Source organism: Fopius arisanus, unplaced genomic scaffold (genome assembly GCF_000806365.1).
Source record: "Fopius arisanus strain USDA-PBARC FA_bdor unplaced genomic scaffold, ASM80636v1 scaffold00041, whole genome shotgun sequence".
Lineage (NCBI taxonomy): Eukaryota > Metazoa > Arthropoda > Insecta > Hymenoptera > Braconidae > Fopius > Fopius arisanus.
This window is the reverse complement of record NW_011887780.1, coordinates 1,029,947-1,046,646: the sequence shown is the minus strand read 5'-3', so window position 1 is coordinate 1,046,646 and position 16,700 is coordinate 1,029,947. Positions and strand designations below refer to the sequence as shown.

General features: G+C 42.2%; 1 protein-coding gene across 1 annotated transcript; it reads right to left on the bottom strand.

The window, feature by feature from the left end:
* Positions 1-1,760: 1,760 nt before the first annotated feature.
* On the bottom strand, positions 1,761-15,989 carry LOC105266838 (vacuolar protein sorting-associated protein 13C). The gene is made up of 12 exons (XM_011305273.1): positions 11,931-15,989; positions 11,385-11,551; positions 10,449-11,112; positions 9,748-9,892; positions 9,366-9,679; positions 8,262-8,915; positions 7,093-8,006; positions 5,544-6,901; positions 4,123-5,153; positions 2,737-3,338; positions 2,426-2,564; positions 1,761-2,345 (listed from the first exon to the last, which is right to left on the bottom strand). The coding sequence occupies exons 1-12, from the start codon at positions 15,987-15,989 to the stop codon at positions 2,211-2,213; spliced, it is 10,182 nt and encodes a 3,393-aa protein (XP_011303575.1). The 3' UTR covers positions 1,761-2,210.
* Between the last annotated feature and the right edge of the window lie 711 nt (positions 15,990-16,700).

Here is a 16,700-nt window from a genome sequence, read left to right as displayed (position 1 = left end):
TTTTCATTCGTGAAGAAAAATTGGAATAAATATCGATAGTGTAAGATATATTTCATAGTTATTGAGGGAGACTTGGGTGATACCTTGGAGCAATTGTCTGCATAATACTAGGGAGGAATCTTATCACTGAGGGGGGGGAATTATTCGAGGAGATATACCAATTGACACAGTTGATTGATTTTGATCGATTATTGATGGGGGTGGGTAGTTCGAGATGAGAATATTATTATGATTGGAGTTAATATCGGCTGACGATTATAAATAATACGATTATATGATTAATGCAAATTTTTACATTTGCATGTTTTTGTGCTGTAATTAGCGAGTAATTAAGTATATTTTGTAGATAACATTACACTTCCATTGAATTCTTACGTAAATTAATTTACTGTGGTGGATTATTGGAATTCGATCCCTCTCCCTCCTGATGTGAATTGTCGAGTGGAGACTTTTTTTTTTTTTTTATTTTTCATTTTCGAAATCCACGAGGAGGGAAAAAGCACAGGCTGGAGGCCATTTGAGGATGAGGGATATAAATACGAGAGGATTCAGGAGATCAGGGGGAAAATTTCGATGGGGAGATCCTGCAGAGGACTTGATTCACGACTTGAGGGTAAAAGGGAATTATCATTTTTTTTTTTTGTGTGTGGAAATGCGTGGATTTGCGCTGAAAGCGCAGGATTGAGAGATGGGGATTTTTTTTTTGTTTAGTGTGTCTGCTTATGTCGTCATTAATTGGAAGAGTGAGGGGTGACTGGGGGTGGTAGGGCAGGTGGGGGAGTTAGGGGAGTTAGGGGAGGTAGGGAAGGTAGAGGATGTAGGGGGTGAGAAAATGAATTGTCGGGTGTCTGTAAAAAAATATATATATTAATTGGAGTGATGGGTAGTGCGAGAGGTAGGGTCGAGAGAATTTTTGGAATTCTTGAGAGAATTGTCATCCCCTTTCTACTCATTTCACTGTATGAATTTGTGTATTTTTTTTTTTATTTTAAATCATCAGTTCTCTTTGTCGTTATTTCTCCATTTGTTCTTGTAAGATATGACAACTGCATTCTGATGAGTGGAAAATGGGAACGAGTTGATTATAATGGAGTGATCGAGTGGTTGGGGCTCTGCAGAGAGATAAATTATGAGTCGCAGGTGAATTAATTAGGGGCACGAGTGCGTGAGTGTTAAATATGTGTGTAGAATTCTAGGAAATGAAAATCATGTTTTTTTTTTGAGTTGGAGAGATCGTTTGACGATTCCAAATAATTTTTGGGGGAATTATTTAAATGAGGGTGAGAATTTACGGAGTTGTGGGAAGATTGTCGTTCGGTAGGCTTTTGCGGGCTGTAGAGGTCAGAGATTTTTTTTTTCTTTCCATTTTCATCATTTAACAGGCATTAATTAATTGAGGAAAGGGCAGGGGTCACTGTCGATAGTTGATGAGAAATTTTCAGAGGAAAAATGGGCCAAGCGCTAGCCTTTTATTTGCATATTTTTTATCATCATAATTACACGCATGTACAGCATTTTTCATGTACATGTGTGTAATTAGTGCGAGATATATAAACACATACTATATTATATATATTATATACACACACAACACACACACATTTTGACGATCTCTATTTCTCATTTAATTAGACGTTTGGCCAGCAACGGATGTACGCAATTTTTTAATTCATTATTTGTCGATTCATTTTTTTTTTAATTCTACTGCATTTTTTTTTTCCTTTCCCTCGAATCGATTGGAGTGGATCATTATTTTTTTCTGGAGTTATTCTTTATCTTTTTTGTTTTTATGCAAGTGAATCAATTATTTTTTCCTGTCATTCCTCATTGTGTGGCGCCGATGGAGGATTCAATGGGTTTTTATTTCTTTAATTTCTTCAATTTTTTAAGTGATTATTGTTTTTTTTTCTGGGAAAAATAGGAACCGATAACGAAACTCGGAGGATATTAATGGATAACACAACATACACGTTTCCCTGAATCTTGGCTTACTCCCCAGCCCCCCAAAGTATCCTACTCTATAGACATCTTAATACGTGTAGCTCTTAAATTATTTACTTTAGTTTCGAGTGGAGATGCCTGTAAGTGTAATTTACTAAGACTTTTTGTAAATAAATTATGAAATAAACTAGATGTACTTTATCCAATTATATGACTGTCAATTTTGGGGGTGGGCTTTTTTGGGGAGTTGATTTTTTTTTAGAGAGGGATTAGACTGTTCTGCACCGAGAGTTTATCAGGTTCAGGATCATGGCAGTATTTATCTTCTTCGAGAGCCACTCCAGGGTCGTTATGTCGTTGCACTCCAGGTACCAGTCTGGAGGTGATTGGGACATTATCTGGGGCTGGAATCAGAACAATTGTGGGGATTCGTTATTTTTTAGATTTTCATTTTTCGAGGGCGAATTTGAGAAGGGGTATATACCTGTTGTGGTTTATTTACATGGAGAATTAGTTTATTTTCTGAAATGGTCGGTGCCTCTGTCAGCTCTTTCGTTTCTATAGACCACGCCACGTTCCAGGATGCCCAGATGCTGCATCGCTTCTCCAGGAGATAAATTTTCCTGGAAAAATATGAAAATGTGAATGCTCAATAAAATCCTAGAGATAAAATCGACAGTTTCCCAAAAATCTTGGATTCCCCAACAAATTCATTTTGAATAAACAATAAAAGTGTTATTGAAATTATTGAAGAAATACTTTTAGAGAGAAAGGGAAAACTGGGAGACGACGTACTGTAGAGACACGAGAGCGATGTGTTTTCCATCGCTGGAGAGTGCAGCATGTGCCCAGTACGTTTCAGAGTTCTGGTATTCGCTCTTGGTGATGGTGTTGAGGAGGTACATTCCCCTGGCCTTGTACGTCGAGTACAATTCAACAGTGGAGTAAGGATTGATGTACCGTGGAAAACGAACTCTCGATACGAAGTTGTAGCCCCGTTCCTGGGCGCGTTTGATGGTGTCGAGGATGAGTCCAGGTTCTATCCTCAGGGAGGATTTTCCGTCCTCGAGTTTGGCGAGACTGAGGATGCCCTTGCCGAGCTCCTTCAGGGAGTACTTGAGCTCCTCCTGGTGGGTGTTGTCCGTGGGCTTCACTATCAACCCAGACATCTCCAGCTCGACTCCTATCGAATAAGAACGGTCCAGAGTCAGGGCTGACAGGGGAGTGTCTGTGCTCTCGAAACGAGACACCTTCGGCCTCATCCCGCCCTGGCAATCTTGCTCCAGGTGATTCAGGCTTATCAGTGGAGCCTGGAGTCCATCCATGCTTGAGTATCCCAGAAGACAGCAGACACTGTGGGATAATTTCTCCGCTGTCTCATCGCCCTGTAGATGCAGCTGCAAAATTTTATCATTTTTTAATAATCAAATGTTTTTTTTTATTTTCTTATTAATGAGTTTTTCACGATTTCTTAATTTTTTTTTGTGACGATCGATTAGGGGAACATTCGAAGATTTTTTTGTGGTTGAATAATAAATGAAAAAAAAAATTCTTAAGTTTTTTTTCGATGAGAAAAATTATTTCTTAAGTTATTGTTGTTTATTAATTGTTTTTGTTGAGTTTCGGTTTTTTGGGAAAATTCATTTCAGGGATAGTTAAAGATATTGTTTTATTAGTATTGGATAATAATTAACGTCTTGAATATTTAAATAAACTATGAATTTTGGGGCTATTATTGGGGCTAGTAATGAGTATAATTATTGAAAATTCGGGAATTTCGAGGAAATGAAACCGATAAATCGATGCGAATCATTTTTTATTTTGTTAATGAGTTCTAATAATATATTTAATCAATTGTTTTATAATTGCACTTGACTTTTAATTTTTAACAGCCAGAGAATTAATTCTCCTGCTAGAAAAGCAATTAACGTCCCAATTTGTTTGTATTTTATCGTTTTCCTGAATTTATACTCTACCAAGAAAGCAATTAAATAATAATTAATCAATCAATTTTTTAATTTAATTTTCAATTCGATAAGTAATCAATTGATTTTTGTAATAGCTACAATTTCATGAACGATTCGACATTAAATCGAATTTAAAATCAAAATCGCGATAAAATTTCATACGCGATTACTGCAAATTGATTAATTAAAAAACTACTAAGGACTCCATACTCACGCCGTCAGTGTCATAAAAAGCGTCGCCAGGTGCCTTAAAATTATAGCCAAAGGGATTCCCTAGTACAGTAATCCCCTGGACAGTGACATTGAACTGGTGCCTGATTTCCGTGCAGTAGCCCTTCCACAGGTCTTCAGAGAGTTTCCCAAGTCCAGTCCTGAGGATTGTCCTCTCAAACTGAGGGAGCCTGAACTCGGCCTGCTTGAGGAAGCTTCCCTTGCTGGCATAATCGAAGACCCCACCGAATCCCGAGACCTCCTCCCTGCCCTCAGCAGACGCCAGGAGTTTCACATGCACCTTAACAGGCGCCACATAAAGGCTCTCTACGAAATCCCCTCGTCCACACCGGTTCTCACCTCCAAGAGGAAAATAAACATTCGCCAGATCCGCCTTCAGTCTCCCAGCGAGAGACGTCTTGCTCTCATCTCTGTTCTTGGGGATGAGTTCCTGGACGAGACCAACGAGAAATTCCTCTTGGAGATTGACATGCATTTCCCTGAGGACCACCTGAATCCTCTTGAAGACATTGCAGGTTGCCCTGGCCTGTCTCACCAAACAGAACTCCAGGGAATGCTTCATTCTGCCACCTAGACCGTTCCCCCAGCACCTCTTGCCACCAGGTCTCAACACAACTGGAAAAACAGAGTCTGTCTTCTGGTCGTCCACCTGAACTCGGTGAATGTATCCCTGGAGGTACGTCAGGGTGTTCGATCTTCTCAGGTGCATCCAGATACCTGGACAGTATGTTCTCCTGAGTTTTCCGAAGAAGGGCTTCGTGATGTGCATTTTTGAGAAATTAACGTCGATGGAGTTGTCGAGTTTTGCTGACTCTGCTGATGTCCTGTACTTGTCCTCCAACCACGCGTTTAGCTCCAGGGTCAGGGACTTCCATCGTTTACCAATGTCCACCTCCCAGTGAGCTGATGAATCTGTCACACTAGCGTACGCCAATTCTCTGCTGGATGTCCGGGAGACTGTGCAGTCATCAGCTACAATACTGATTCCCACACCTGACAATCCCAGGAACACCTCTGTTTACAAAAACATTCAATTATAGTCAGACAATTGATTAATGCCTTGAGAAATCCATAACTCATGATTTCAGGATTAATGACAATTATACGGTAATAAATAATCATAATAAATAATAATAATAAAGATAATTAAACGGATTTTTCAATTTCTTCAAATCAATTCCTCAAATTTTCAATAATTTTACTGATTATAATTTTAATTTACTGTGAATTAATTGTTATAACTGTTATTATAATTTTTTGATAACAATTATAATTATTGAAAATATTGAAAATGTGAGGAACTCTTTTAAATTAATTAAAGAATCTATTGATTTTTCATTTTTCTAATGAGTTCTGCATTTCAATTAAATTCAATTAAATCGATCCAATTGTTTAAGAATGTACCTGTCCTGCTGTACTCTGGATCGACAGCAGCCCTCATCTTCAGGAAGATGTGCTCGTCCTGAGTAAAAGTGAGAACCCTCTGCCTCTTCTCCAAGTAGCTGATCCAGTAGATAATAGTTTTATTCTTCTGAATCTTCTGTACCTGCTTGATCTTATCGAGTTTATCAATTTTATCATCCTCCAGGGTAGAGTCTTCATCAGAGCTTGCACTGCTGGAGTCATCATGATCAACAGATCTCTGAGATTCATGAGACTCAGTCCTGGATTTTCCCCGGGTATTCCTGCCCCGTCTGCTCCCAGAGGAGTATACCATCTCCGGGGACCTCTTGAGGGTCCTAAACGTGACGACCTCCTGTCCAAATCCATCAGCCTCGAAGATAGCTGGATATCCCTTGGTCTTGGTGTTGTAGACATTCCAGATGAGTTCTCTGGACTCTGTGGGATCGTCCCAGGTGTAGAGAAGACTCTGATAAGGACTGAGAAGTGCCACCTGTCCAAGATCGGACTGATTGAGCTTGAGGAAGAGATCCTCACAGAGATTGTCCACACGCACTGGTGCATCCCCAGAGACGTATCTCTCGAAGGTGATGCAGTAGGGAGAGCTGTTGCCTCCATCGATGTCAACGCAGAGGGCAGAGCCATTCTCCATCCTCAGGACTATCTTCCCAGAACTAGTAAGACTGAAGTGCTGAGAGACCAATTGACTGTTCTTCCACTTTACCCTCATCCTCAGGGAGTCTGTGTACGGCCAAAAGGCTGTCCCCTGTCCTGGCAACAGGTCGTTCCACAGATCTGCGTCCTCGTTCTCCTCCATGAACCTCAGGGCCCTCTTCGTCGTGTTCTTGATGAAGAAATAAGGGAGGAATGTGATTATTCGCGTGAACGTGGGTGAGAGACTCGAGTCGACGATTTCAGTGAGGATTCTGTACTTCCTTCTGCGCTCCATGTCCTTGCAGGCTATCAGGGACATGGAGTTTATGGCGTCCAGGCTGAAAGGCAGGGACCAGTCGGACTGGTGGATCTTCAGCATCACTGGCTTACGACGATTTTTCCTCTGGGAGAAGACGATCAGCTCCTCGTCTGGAATCTCAACTGTGTTGGAGAGCGTCTCCTGGAGCTTCAGGGGGAGGCCTGTTTTGTTTATTATCCAGTACTCGGAGTAGATCACCACTGTCCAGCTGGTGGATTTGTTCAGCTCGACGCAGAGGACGAAGGGACGCCAGACAGCATCTGTTTCACCGTCTGCGAACATCTTCACCAGCTTTCGGTCCAGCTCCGAGGACAGCTTGAAGGTTCCGGCCCACTGGGTCGACAGGTAGTTCTGGATCTTGAAGTTTATCGTTGTGTCTGCGTCACATCTGGAAATATTGAATTGCAATTATTTAATTTTTGGATTGCGGGTATTTATACCAAAATCAACAATTAGTTCATGAAGAAAAAAGGTAAAAATCATAGGATAACAATTTCCACTTCGAAATTAATTCCCCACGAACAAAAATCAGAGACCCATCCCTCCAAAAGTCCTCAAAATCATCACCAAGGTGCCAACCTGATATTATAGACGTCAATCCTCTGTCCAGGTTCGATCCTCACCTCGTACTCGATGGAGGGTACATTGATATCGACAACGAAAGGCAGTTTATTATCGAATACAAGTGGTGGAACAATTGTGATGAGATACTGAGGTACTTGTCCAGAGTTTGCCCACTGGTACTTAGAGTACTTGGAGTTCTCACTGCAGAATACCTTGACCCCGAAGATGGCTGAGGTTGATGTGCAGTAGATGTCCTTGGGGGAGTTCATGTGATCAGAGAGTTCTTTCCAGGAGATGCCAACAGGGGATACCTCGAACTTGGTGAAGTGAACTGGTGCTAAATGAATGGTGAAGTGATAGGTGATGTACATGGGAACATTGTAGACGTCGTGGGGCTCGATGACAGTAATCCTCATGCTGTCATCGAAGGGATTCGAGGCCTCGCCATTCAGATAACTGTCCAGATCCAGATCAACAGCCATTTTTTTCTTGTAATACAGCCCCAGGGCGTAGCACGTCTCGTTTTTCACCTGGAGAGGAGCCCTCACGGTGATGGTACGGTGGAGCTGATGATCTGTGGATACCTCAACAATCAGGTGATACGTTACACTATTTTTTGTGGGACGCAGGCGAATCAATTTTGTTCCCTGCCACTTGGGGCAGTAGATCATCGTGTCCTCGAAGGTGTCTATGTGAATTCGCAGAGATTCCTCTGTCATGCTGTTGTAGATATGCACTGGGGAGTCATCTGGAAATATCACGGGACCATTCAGGCTTGTTGTTGTTGTTGTTGAATCCTCGGTGAAGGCTGACTCCATGAAGTGCTCGCTCATACAGAACTCAGAGTCTGGAGTACTTGGGGCACTCGTTGGAGAGTTCAAGGGGTTGAACTCCTTCCACGCCAGGATACGGCTCACCGAGTCTGTTCCCTAGGGTTTTTTTTTCAATTAATCCTCACTGAATTATAGATAGTGAATATATAATATAATAATAATAAATGGTAATAAATAAATAACTGATATTATAGATTTACTTATACTTATTAAGATATAAAATAATAATAGAAAAAATAATAATGAAATTGAACAATTAATTTGATTTGAATGCAATTTAGTTTTTAATAGACAGGTAATGATGAATATTACACTATTTTTAAATAGAGAAAATACTTTTTTGAGAATCACCTTTTCTTCAGCAATTAATTCAATTCTACTCGCATGTCCAATCTCATTGATGAGACTCAATTTCCCAGCGTTTGTCGGTACAATTGGAATTCCTGTCTGATTCTTCGTGAAAATATTTAATATAATGTCCAGAATAGTTATTGTATTCTGTGTAACAGTAAAATTTATTCTGTCCTCAGCACTGATGACGATGTAATTAGCCAGGGGTGAGGGTTCTGTGAGTGCCCTGGTGAGAGGTTTTACGGTGGAGTAAGAGAGTTTTCTGGTGGAGACGACGTGCTCTGGGGTGAGCTCCAGTCCCTCGTCCTCGCATTTGCTGGAGGTATCGGAGTCGGTGTCGTCGTCGTCGTCTTCGTCGGTCTCATCGTTGGTGAAGAGATGACTGAAACTCCTGGCGAGTTTTTCTGGTGCCTCGTCCTCGTTAGAGTCGGAATCCTCGTCGTGCTCGAAGCTGTACTCGTGGAGGCTAACCTTGGAGCACATCTGGGCTGTGTCTGGGTGAATGAAGAGCATGTCCTCGTTGCTCTGGTCGTCCTCGGTGGAGTTCTGATTGTTTCGCTTTTTTCTCGAGGTCGATCTCTTCATCGGGTTCTTTGTTTGATTCGGATTGGGGCTCGGGCACGAGTTCAGCTCGTGGGACTCCGCCTGATACACCTGGGGATTAATAAAATCGTAAATATTCCGTCAATGAAAAGATATTGGAAAAATTAGGAAGTCAATTCGTGTCATCAATACGTTTTCCCGCAATACCTCTGAAATTAAGGGAGATTCCAAAATTTTTGATAAAACCTTTTTTCTAGAACTAATTAAGATCTATAAAAAATCTCATAACAAAAATTTTGCTATCTTCATTACTTTCGGAGATACTCCCAAAATATCCGACGACTTCTCAACTGTAATTCTATAAAATCATTAATAAATTGTTAATTAATCAATAAATTAATCACCAATAAACGAATTTATTGTTTAATCTCAATTCTTCAGTATAAATCAAACATCTCTAACTTAGGAAACTATTTTATGCAAATCCAAACTAATTTCCAATGCGAGAATGATTTTTTCATTTTTTCTGTTGACTAGAATTTTTTCCAGAAATTTTTTTACCTTTATCGAGAGTTCCCAGGGGTAATAAGTGACGTCATCCTTGGTGCAGAGTTCGATGAAAGGCTCCCAGCTCCCTCGACTGGCATTATAACAGAATGCATGAATTTTGAAGCTAGAATCGAATTTGTAAGTGGAATTGAGAGATGTGATTGAAGCCCCGAGTTCGATCTCTGCTTTCACCATGGGAATTCTCTCCACGGTATCCTCCATCTCCAGGATAACGTGGATTTCGAAGGGCTTCAGGCTCAATATCTTTATCAGGTTCACAGCTGGATCCTCCATAGGTGGGGCTCGTGGGGACAGCATCTCCCAGTCTGTTATTAATTGTCCAAAAAAATTACAGATTGATGGGGAAATCATTCGCGAATTCTCTGGTACTTACGTCCATTTGGATTCCCTCGGTATGGGGATGAGAATATCTTCTTCGGTGACCAGAGGTCCGCGTATCCAATTATCTCCGTGAAATCGTTCTTGCTCTCGAATTTGGCGTCGATGATCTTCAATATTTCCGAAGCATCTCGCAAAATCTGGAATTTAAAATTCAATTTGTTTAAATCTGTACAATAAAAATCGATTTGTTCATTCATTTTCTACAATAAAATTAATCAATATTATCTCTTAAATATCTTTCGATATTCAAGCCTTCCAATAATTTTATAAACTCATAAAAATCATTGGAGTCTAAATTCTTTTATTTATTATTAAATTAAATTCTTTTATTTATTATGAAAATAAAAACAATAAAATGAGAATAAAAAATGTGTTCAGGGAATAATATATTAAAATACTTTTCAGTCCAAAATGAATTAATATTATAAAAACTGAATGAATTAAATAACAATTCCAGTGAAAAGATAAAATAACTGTTAGTATTTCAAAAATATCTCCAAAACTAAGAGAAATATCAAAATTTTTGTAAAAATCTTTTTCGCAGTTCTCAATCAGCTCTACAAAAAAGAATATAACAAAAATTTCTGTATCTCCAATAATTAGAGAGTTATTCCCAAAGACTCACTGAAGAGTCCACTAAACTTGAGCTACTGCCTTTTATTTTAGATTCTGCTCTCTGATAAGAACACTCACTTGATTAAGAGTGCAGACAGTTCCAGCAGACAGATGTATATCAACAGAGCTGACCTCGAGGATGATCTGTCCTTGATCATCAGTGCTCTTCTCCCTGGAGCAGACGTCGATGTCACAGGGTCGAAGAACCCATTGTGGTGGCTGTCTACGAAATCTTTCCTGGCTCTTGCTTTTAGCACAGACATTGGAGAAACTGCAGACAACAGAGGACGAGCCCAGGTGCCTGCTGCTCTCAATCATGAGTTCCGCCTGAACCAGAATGGCATGAGCATTGCTGGCCTTGAGATCACCGAACAGCAGAATCTCTGGTTTTCTGATTCTGATGGACACTGAGGTACCTGACTGCTCCTCTAGCTCCATTGGCTGCTCAATTATCAATTGCGGGGGCTTTGTCTTTAGGTCGTCCACGTGGTTGTTGCCCTCGTACGCCTCGTTGATCACTCCTCTGTCAATCTGCTCCGTCGGCAGAGACTCCACAAAGTATTTTGTCAGCTGGAGAAAAAATGGAATCGACAGGTTCACTCGGGTCTCCTCTATCAGCATGTCAATGCATTTGTCACCAGCTGGTGCTTGGGTAAATGTAAAGTCGAACACTGGCGGCTCTGACACTGATATCACTGATTCGAAATTCAGACCTGCTGATTTCGCTGGTGACTGGATTATTCTGCAATTTGATAAGTTCAATTTAAACTGGAAACATCCATTCATATTATACACTTTTTTATAAATAAAATGTCATTGTGAAAATATCATTGTGAATTATTATAAATTATAAATGGAACTCTTCATCTGTAGTCTTGGGAGAAAGTGATAGGTTTTGCTAATGATTTTCTCATAATTATGCAACTTGCTATTATTTTTCAGTCATGAGGTAATATCCAGGTGAATTAGCTTGGATTTTAGTGAAATGAATTTATCAAAAAGGGTTTGACGTACTTCCTGATGACAGCCGGCTCCTTCCTGGTATCTTCCAGGGTACAAGTCCTGAGGGAGATCTTCATACTCATGCTTCTATTGCTGTACAATTCGAAGGACAACATCACCTCCCCCAAGTTCAATTTCCCCAGACCGTTGTTCAAATCCCTCACTGGAGAACTCAAGACCTAGCAATTGAAAAAAATTCTCCAATTACTTACTCTAAAAATAAGAAAATAATTATCTCTCACAAATTATTTATCATCCCATTTGTTTATTATCCCATTTTCTGAGAATAATTGTTTTTTTTAACACTTTTTATAAAATATGGAGCATCAAGTTTCGTAGAACCAAATGAAATTGTTTTTTTATGGAAAATATTTCCTTTGTATCATATCGTTTTAAAATCTAACAATTTTTATATAAATATAATTATAAATAATATATTTTGTATAAATGTAAAAACTGACAATTTTAATTGGAAGAAAAAAATGATTAATTCAGGGATAAAGACGGAAGATAAAAGAGAAAAAGTTGGAATAAAAAATGAAGATTAGGATTTCGTACCTCATCAGAATCCGAGAAAAGATTGACCTGGAGTCCATCGAAGGAGACCTTCATGTTGACCTCGCAAACGGGATGTTCCTCATTGGTAAAAAATACCTCGAGCTTCCTCATAGTGGCATCACCCCCGCAGTATCCCTGAGAGAAATCCCCAGAGGCTTCAGCCTTCATCCTGACGATCTTTCCGATATTGTCCTCCCAAATATTGAGGATCCCAGCGAGATCCTTCCGACTGAGATTGACAACCAGCTGTTCAACAGATCCCACTACCTCACAGAGTCCATAAACCTGAGCTCCACCCCTCCAGCACTCAATATTCCTCTTGACATCGAGCCTCACCTCCACATGCTCAACAATAGGTTCCTGAACCTTGAGAACTCCAGCAAGAGTCATGATCGCCCTGGATACCACCACAGCCTCGAGCTTCACCAGTAGATTATCAACAACGATCTCATCACTGCCATTTCTCTTGAAGAAATTCTCGATCGTCAACAATCCAAGATCAAGGACAAGAGTATTGGGTAGATCTCTCTTCTGGGGAAAAAGGAACGTCGGCCCCTGGAGGTCAATGGATATATGCAACTTCGTGGGACTCTTCCTGAGCTCCTCAACACTCCAATTAACGAATATCCTGGACAATCCATTGGGGAATATTCCCCCGAGGAGATGACCAAACGGTTCCCCAAAGTGTCTGCAATTCCTGAAGACTTCAGACAGCACCACAAAATTAATCTTCCCGAGGGAGAGCTTGAAGCTCCCATCGGTCTTGACGTCGTCATCCCCAGATAGATTAACGTCCGTCATCTTCGAGGAGTACAATTTGGGGGCGTGTCTGACGTACTTGAGATCAAGGAGTTTGTCATCCTCGGTGGAGAGGATCTTCGAGTATAATGTGATGTCACTGAGATCTTCAATGGATATTCCACCGACGTGAGCCCTCAGGATCATCCTCTCGTTGGCATTGTAGATGCAGTCACTCTCGATGCTGTTCACCCTGATCTCCAGGAGATCCATGTCCTTGGTGCAAAGCTTGAGGAGTAAACTGTTGAGTCTAGCTGAATAACTGAGTTTTATAGCACCAGCTGGTACCGGTGGATCTGCCTCCCTTTTCCTGAAGAGTCCCCTGAGGTACTTAATCACCTCCAAGAGACTGGGGATTTTTCCTGCATTGTACGAAAAGGGTATGTGGAGGAGATCCTCCAGGTAGTCATTGAGTTTAACGAACGCCTGTTTATGAAAGACAACGTTGATGTTCCTGGTGTTCACCACGAGTGACTGCTCGATGCTCTTGAAGTGAGTCTTGAAGTCCGGACAATTCGCCCTGACCTTTCTGTACGCCACACCGACAACGTCGTAGTTCCCATCCCCAGAGACGAGCTCCAGGTAGGAACCAGTGATTCCTGCATTGGTTTTATCAGCAAGAACAATTGTTCCCACTCCAAATTGAAGGGCTGGACCGAATTCCATGAGGGCAGACTCCAGGTAGATGGTGCATAGCCTGAGGATGAGGTAGGGCTTCTCCCGTGTGTGACAGCTGTTGCCGGAGCTGTCAGGATTGGATTTCGAGTAACTAGCGTGGATTGACAGCTCTCCGATGACAATCCTGAGGAGGACATTGACGTTGTTATGTGGTGAAATGTTGTCGTCGAATCCTGAGAAATTGACGGATTTTATCCACTGCTCTAGGTCTTCCTCACTGAACTCCGAGGAGACGACGCTCCTCTCGGAGTCGGTTTTCAGGGGTTCGATGCCATTTACCCCGTAATCCGATTTCTTTCTGATGATGACGAAGGACGCGAGGGCGACGATGGTTCTTATTTTTGTGAGCTCCCGGGTGGACGTCACCAGGCACTCACTGACGTTTTCCTGGACCCTCAGGAGACTTCTCCGCAGGTCCTCCAGGTCCTGGGGATGGGGGATTGATACCTGCGAGAGAAAATCATTGAGACACACGAGTTTGTGCTTCGAGACGTTGAATTTGACTGTTGAGATGGAGACGTTGAGCTTTAGCCTCGGGAGAAGACGATAATCTGGTTTTATGCTGAAGGATATGGTGACATTCGCCTGGATCTTCGGAACAATGTGAAAATCCGAGTCCTTGAGATTTCGAGAGTCCCGCCAGTCGTCGCCCGAGTGACAGATGAGTACCTGAGTGTCTGAGAGGACGACGTGGATGCGATCGTAAAGTAGTTCCTCGAGTTCCATGAGAGTTGCGTCCTCCAGCTGCACCTCCGGAGGCTGGAGTTCTGTCTTCAGGGTCAATCTACCTAGATCCAGGATAATAATATTGCCACACAGGGGATGGTGTGAGCCACCGTCGGGGAAGACGATGTAGGGACCCTTGACGTCTAGCTTGAGATTCACACGAAGTCGTCTATTCATTATTGAACTCACAACCCCCAGGAATTTCTTCCTCGTTCTACCGTACGCCTTCTGCATACTCCAGACGAAGTGACTCACGTTTGGTTTATTACGTTTGAAGTAATTTATTATTTCTCTCATGGCAAAATCGTGGTACGTTACCTCAAAGGCCTCGAGTCTCACGTTGACTTCATAATTGAAGTCGCTGTCCTTGGGATTTTTCTCGAAGTCAATCGCCAGAAAATTCGAGGCTGTGTTACCTGTGAGGATGTTGTCAGCTGTGACGAGGGGCACCAGGTCGTTCTCCACGGAGGAGGCACCTTCGAGAACAAGACTCTCAGCACGTGCGGATATTTTAAATGCCGAGAGTTGGGGACGTGTTTCGATGCTCATGAGAAATTGTCCCATCGTCACAACAAGAATTTCACGTTCACGAGAGCTTGAGTCACTCGTTAATAGACTGAATGACCAATTGGCGAGAGTGAAATTGTATTTGCGTTCGATGCTATTGGGGAAGGGCTCGAGCTTGAGCTTAGCGAGATCCTCGCAGTGGTTTTTCAGGGATTTGGGGCTGACAGGAACACCGGACACCTCCTGGAGCCTCTCGAGATTCACCAGGAGTTTGATATTTGAATTGAGGGTCTCCACAGTGACGCAGTCGGGTTCACGTTTTTTTAATTCGATTTTGCCCTCTTCCCTGGCGATTATGATATTCAGGATTGAGAGGCAGTCCTCGTACTTCTGGAGGTCGAGCTTCAATTCCGTGTCGTTCGGGCGAATGAGGGTCTGCATGAAGGTCTCCTTGTATTTTTTGTAGTTCCTCCGGTGATTCTTGATGTACTCCCAGGTGTAGGGGCGGATGTTCTGCTCGAGAACTGCTGTGAGGGCGTACCTCCACCAGGCGCGAGGATTCTCTCGGAGGAGGCAGGTGGGGTGAGAACGCTGAGTCAATCGATTCCTCTCCACTGGTCCCTGCTGCAAGGATCTCCACAGCTTGCAGAAACAGGAGAACTGACCCTCTGACAACTGCATCGCCACGTCCTGGAGGACAATGTCCACTAGCATTCTAGAGGGCTGGCCTGTGCTGCTCTGATTGACGATTACTTTGATTTTCGTGGTGAAGGGCTTGATGAGGAAGTCAAATTCCTCGGTGTTGATGGAGAATGTGCGCAGAGAACGATGCATTATCGCTTTCCATTCGACGAGATTCTGGAAGTCCCAGGGGTTCGGGTAGAACTCCAGGGATGGACTGCCGTTGGGGTTGAGGTACAGGGACAGGGATTCCACTCGGATTAATTGGTAGATTGAGGTAGAGGTTGGGGGTGTTACTCCCGGTTTCCACTTGTTATTCGTCGTTGCTATCGAGAAGGACTGGATGCACAGGCCGCAGGCCATTCTTGAACTGCACGAGAATTTCTCCTCGTATCTCACGTGAACGTTTGTCACTGTTATTTGAAAATTCTTTATCAGTGACGCCATCAGGCTGTCCAGCAGCCCTGATGGTAGGCCTGATGGCAGCAGGCCATCTCCCTCCAGGTCCTCCAGGAGTTTTCGCTTTGTTGCACGGGTCAGCCGCTTCTGAATCTCTTCGTCGTAATTGCCTGACATCGATGGCACCGCCACGATGTATATGTCCTGGAATTTTTCAGTTTTCAGGGACTCACGTGGGGATTGTTCGTGGAAGTGAAGGGAAACATTCATTCAGTCAACAATTCATTTCACAATTAATTCAGAATTTATTCAGGGGTCCATGTGGACATTTTTCGGGGAAGTACAGGGGAAACTTCAGGCGAGTCCTGGAATTTTCAGGGTTTTCAGGGTTTTATGTGGGAAATTTTTGGGGAAATGTATAGGAGAAATCAGGCGTGTCCTGAAATGTTCAGGGCTTTCAGGCATTTATGGCATTTATGGTAATTTTCGGGGACATGCAGGAAAAAATTCAGGACAGTCTCGAAATTTTCAGGGCTTTCAGGGATATATATGGGATTTTTCGGGAAAATTCAGTGGAAAATTCAGGCGAGTCTTGCCATTTTCAGGGCTTTCAGGCATTTTTTTATGGTAAAATTTTCGGGGACATGCAGGGAAAAATTCAGGCCAGTCTCCAAATTTTCAGGGCTTTCAGGGATATATATGGGATTTTTCGGGGAAATTCAGTGGAAAATTCAGGCGAGTCTTGACATTTTCAGGGCTTTCAGGCATTTTTTTATGGTAAAATTTTCGGGGACATGCAGGGAAAAATTCAGGACAGTCTCGAAATTTTCAGGGCTTTCAGGGATATATATGGGATTTTTCGGGGGAATTCAGTGGAAAATTCAGGCGAGTCTTGACATTTTCAGGGCTTTCAGGCATTTTTTTATGGTAAAATTTTCGGGGACATGGAGGGAAAAATTCAGGCCAGTCTCGAAATTTTCA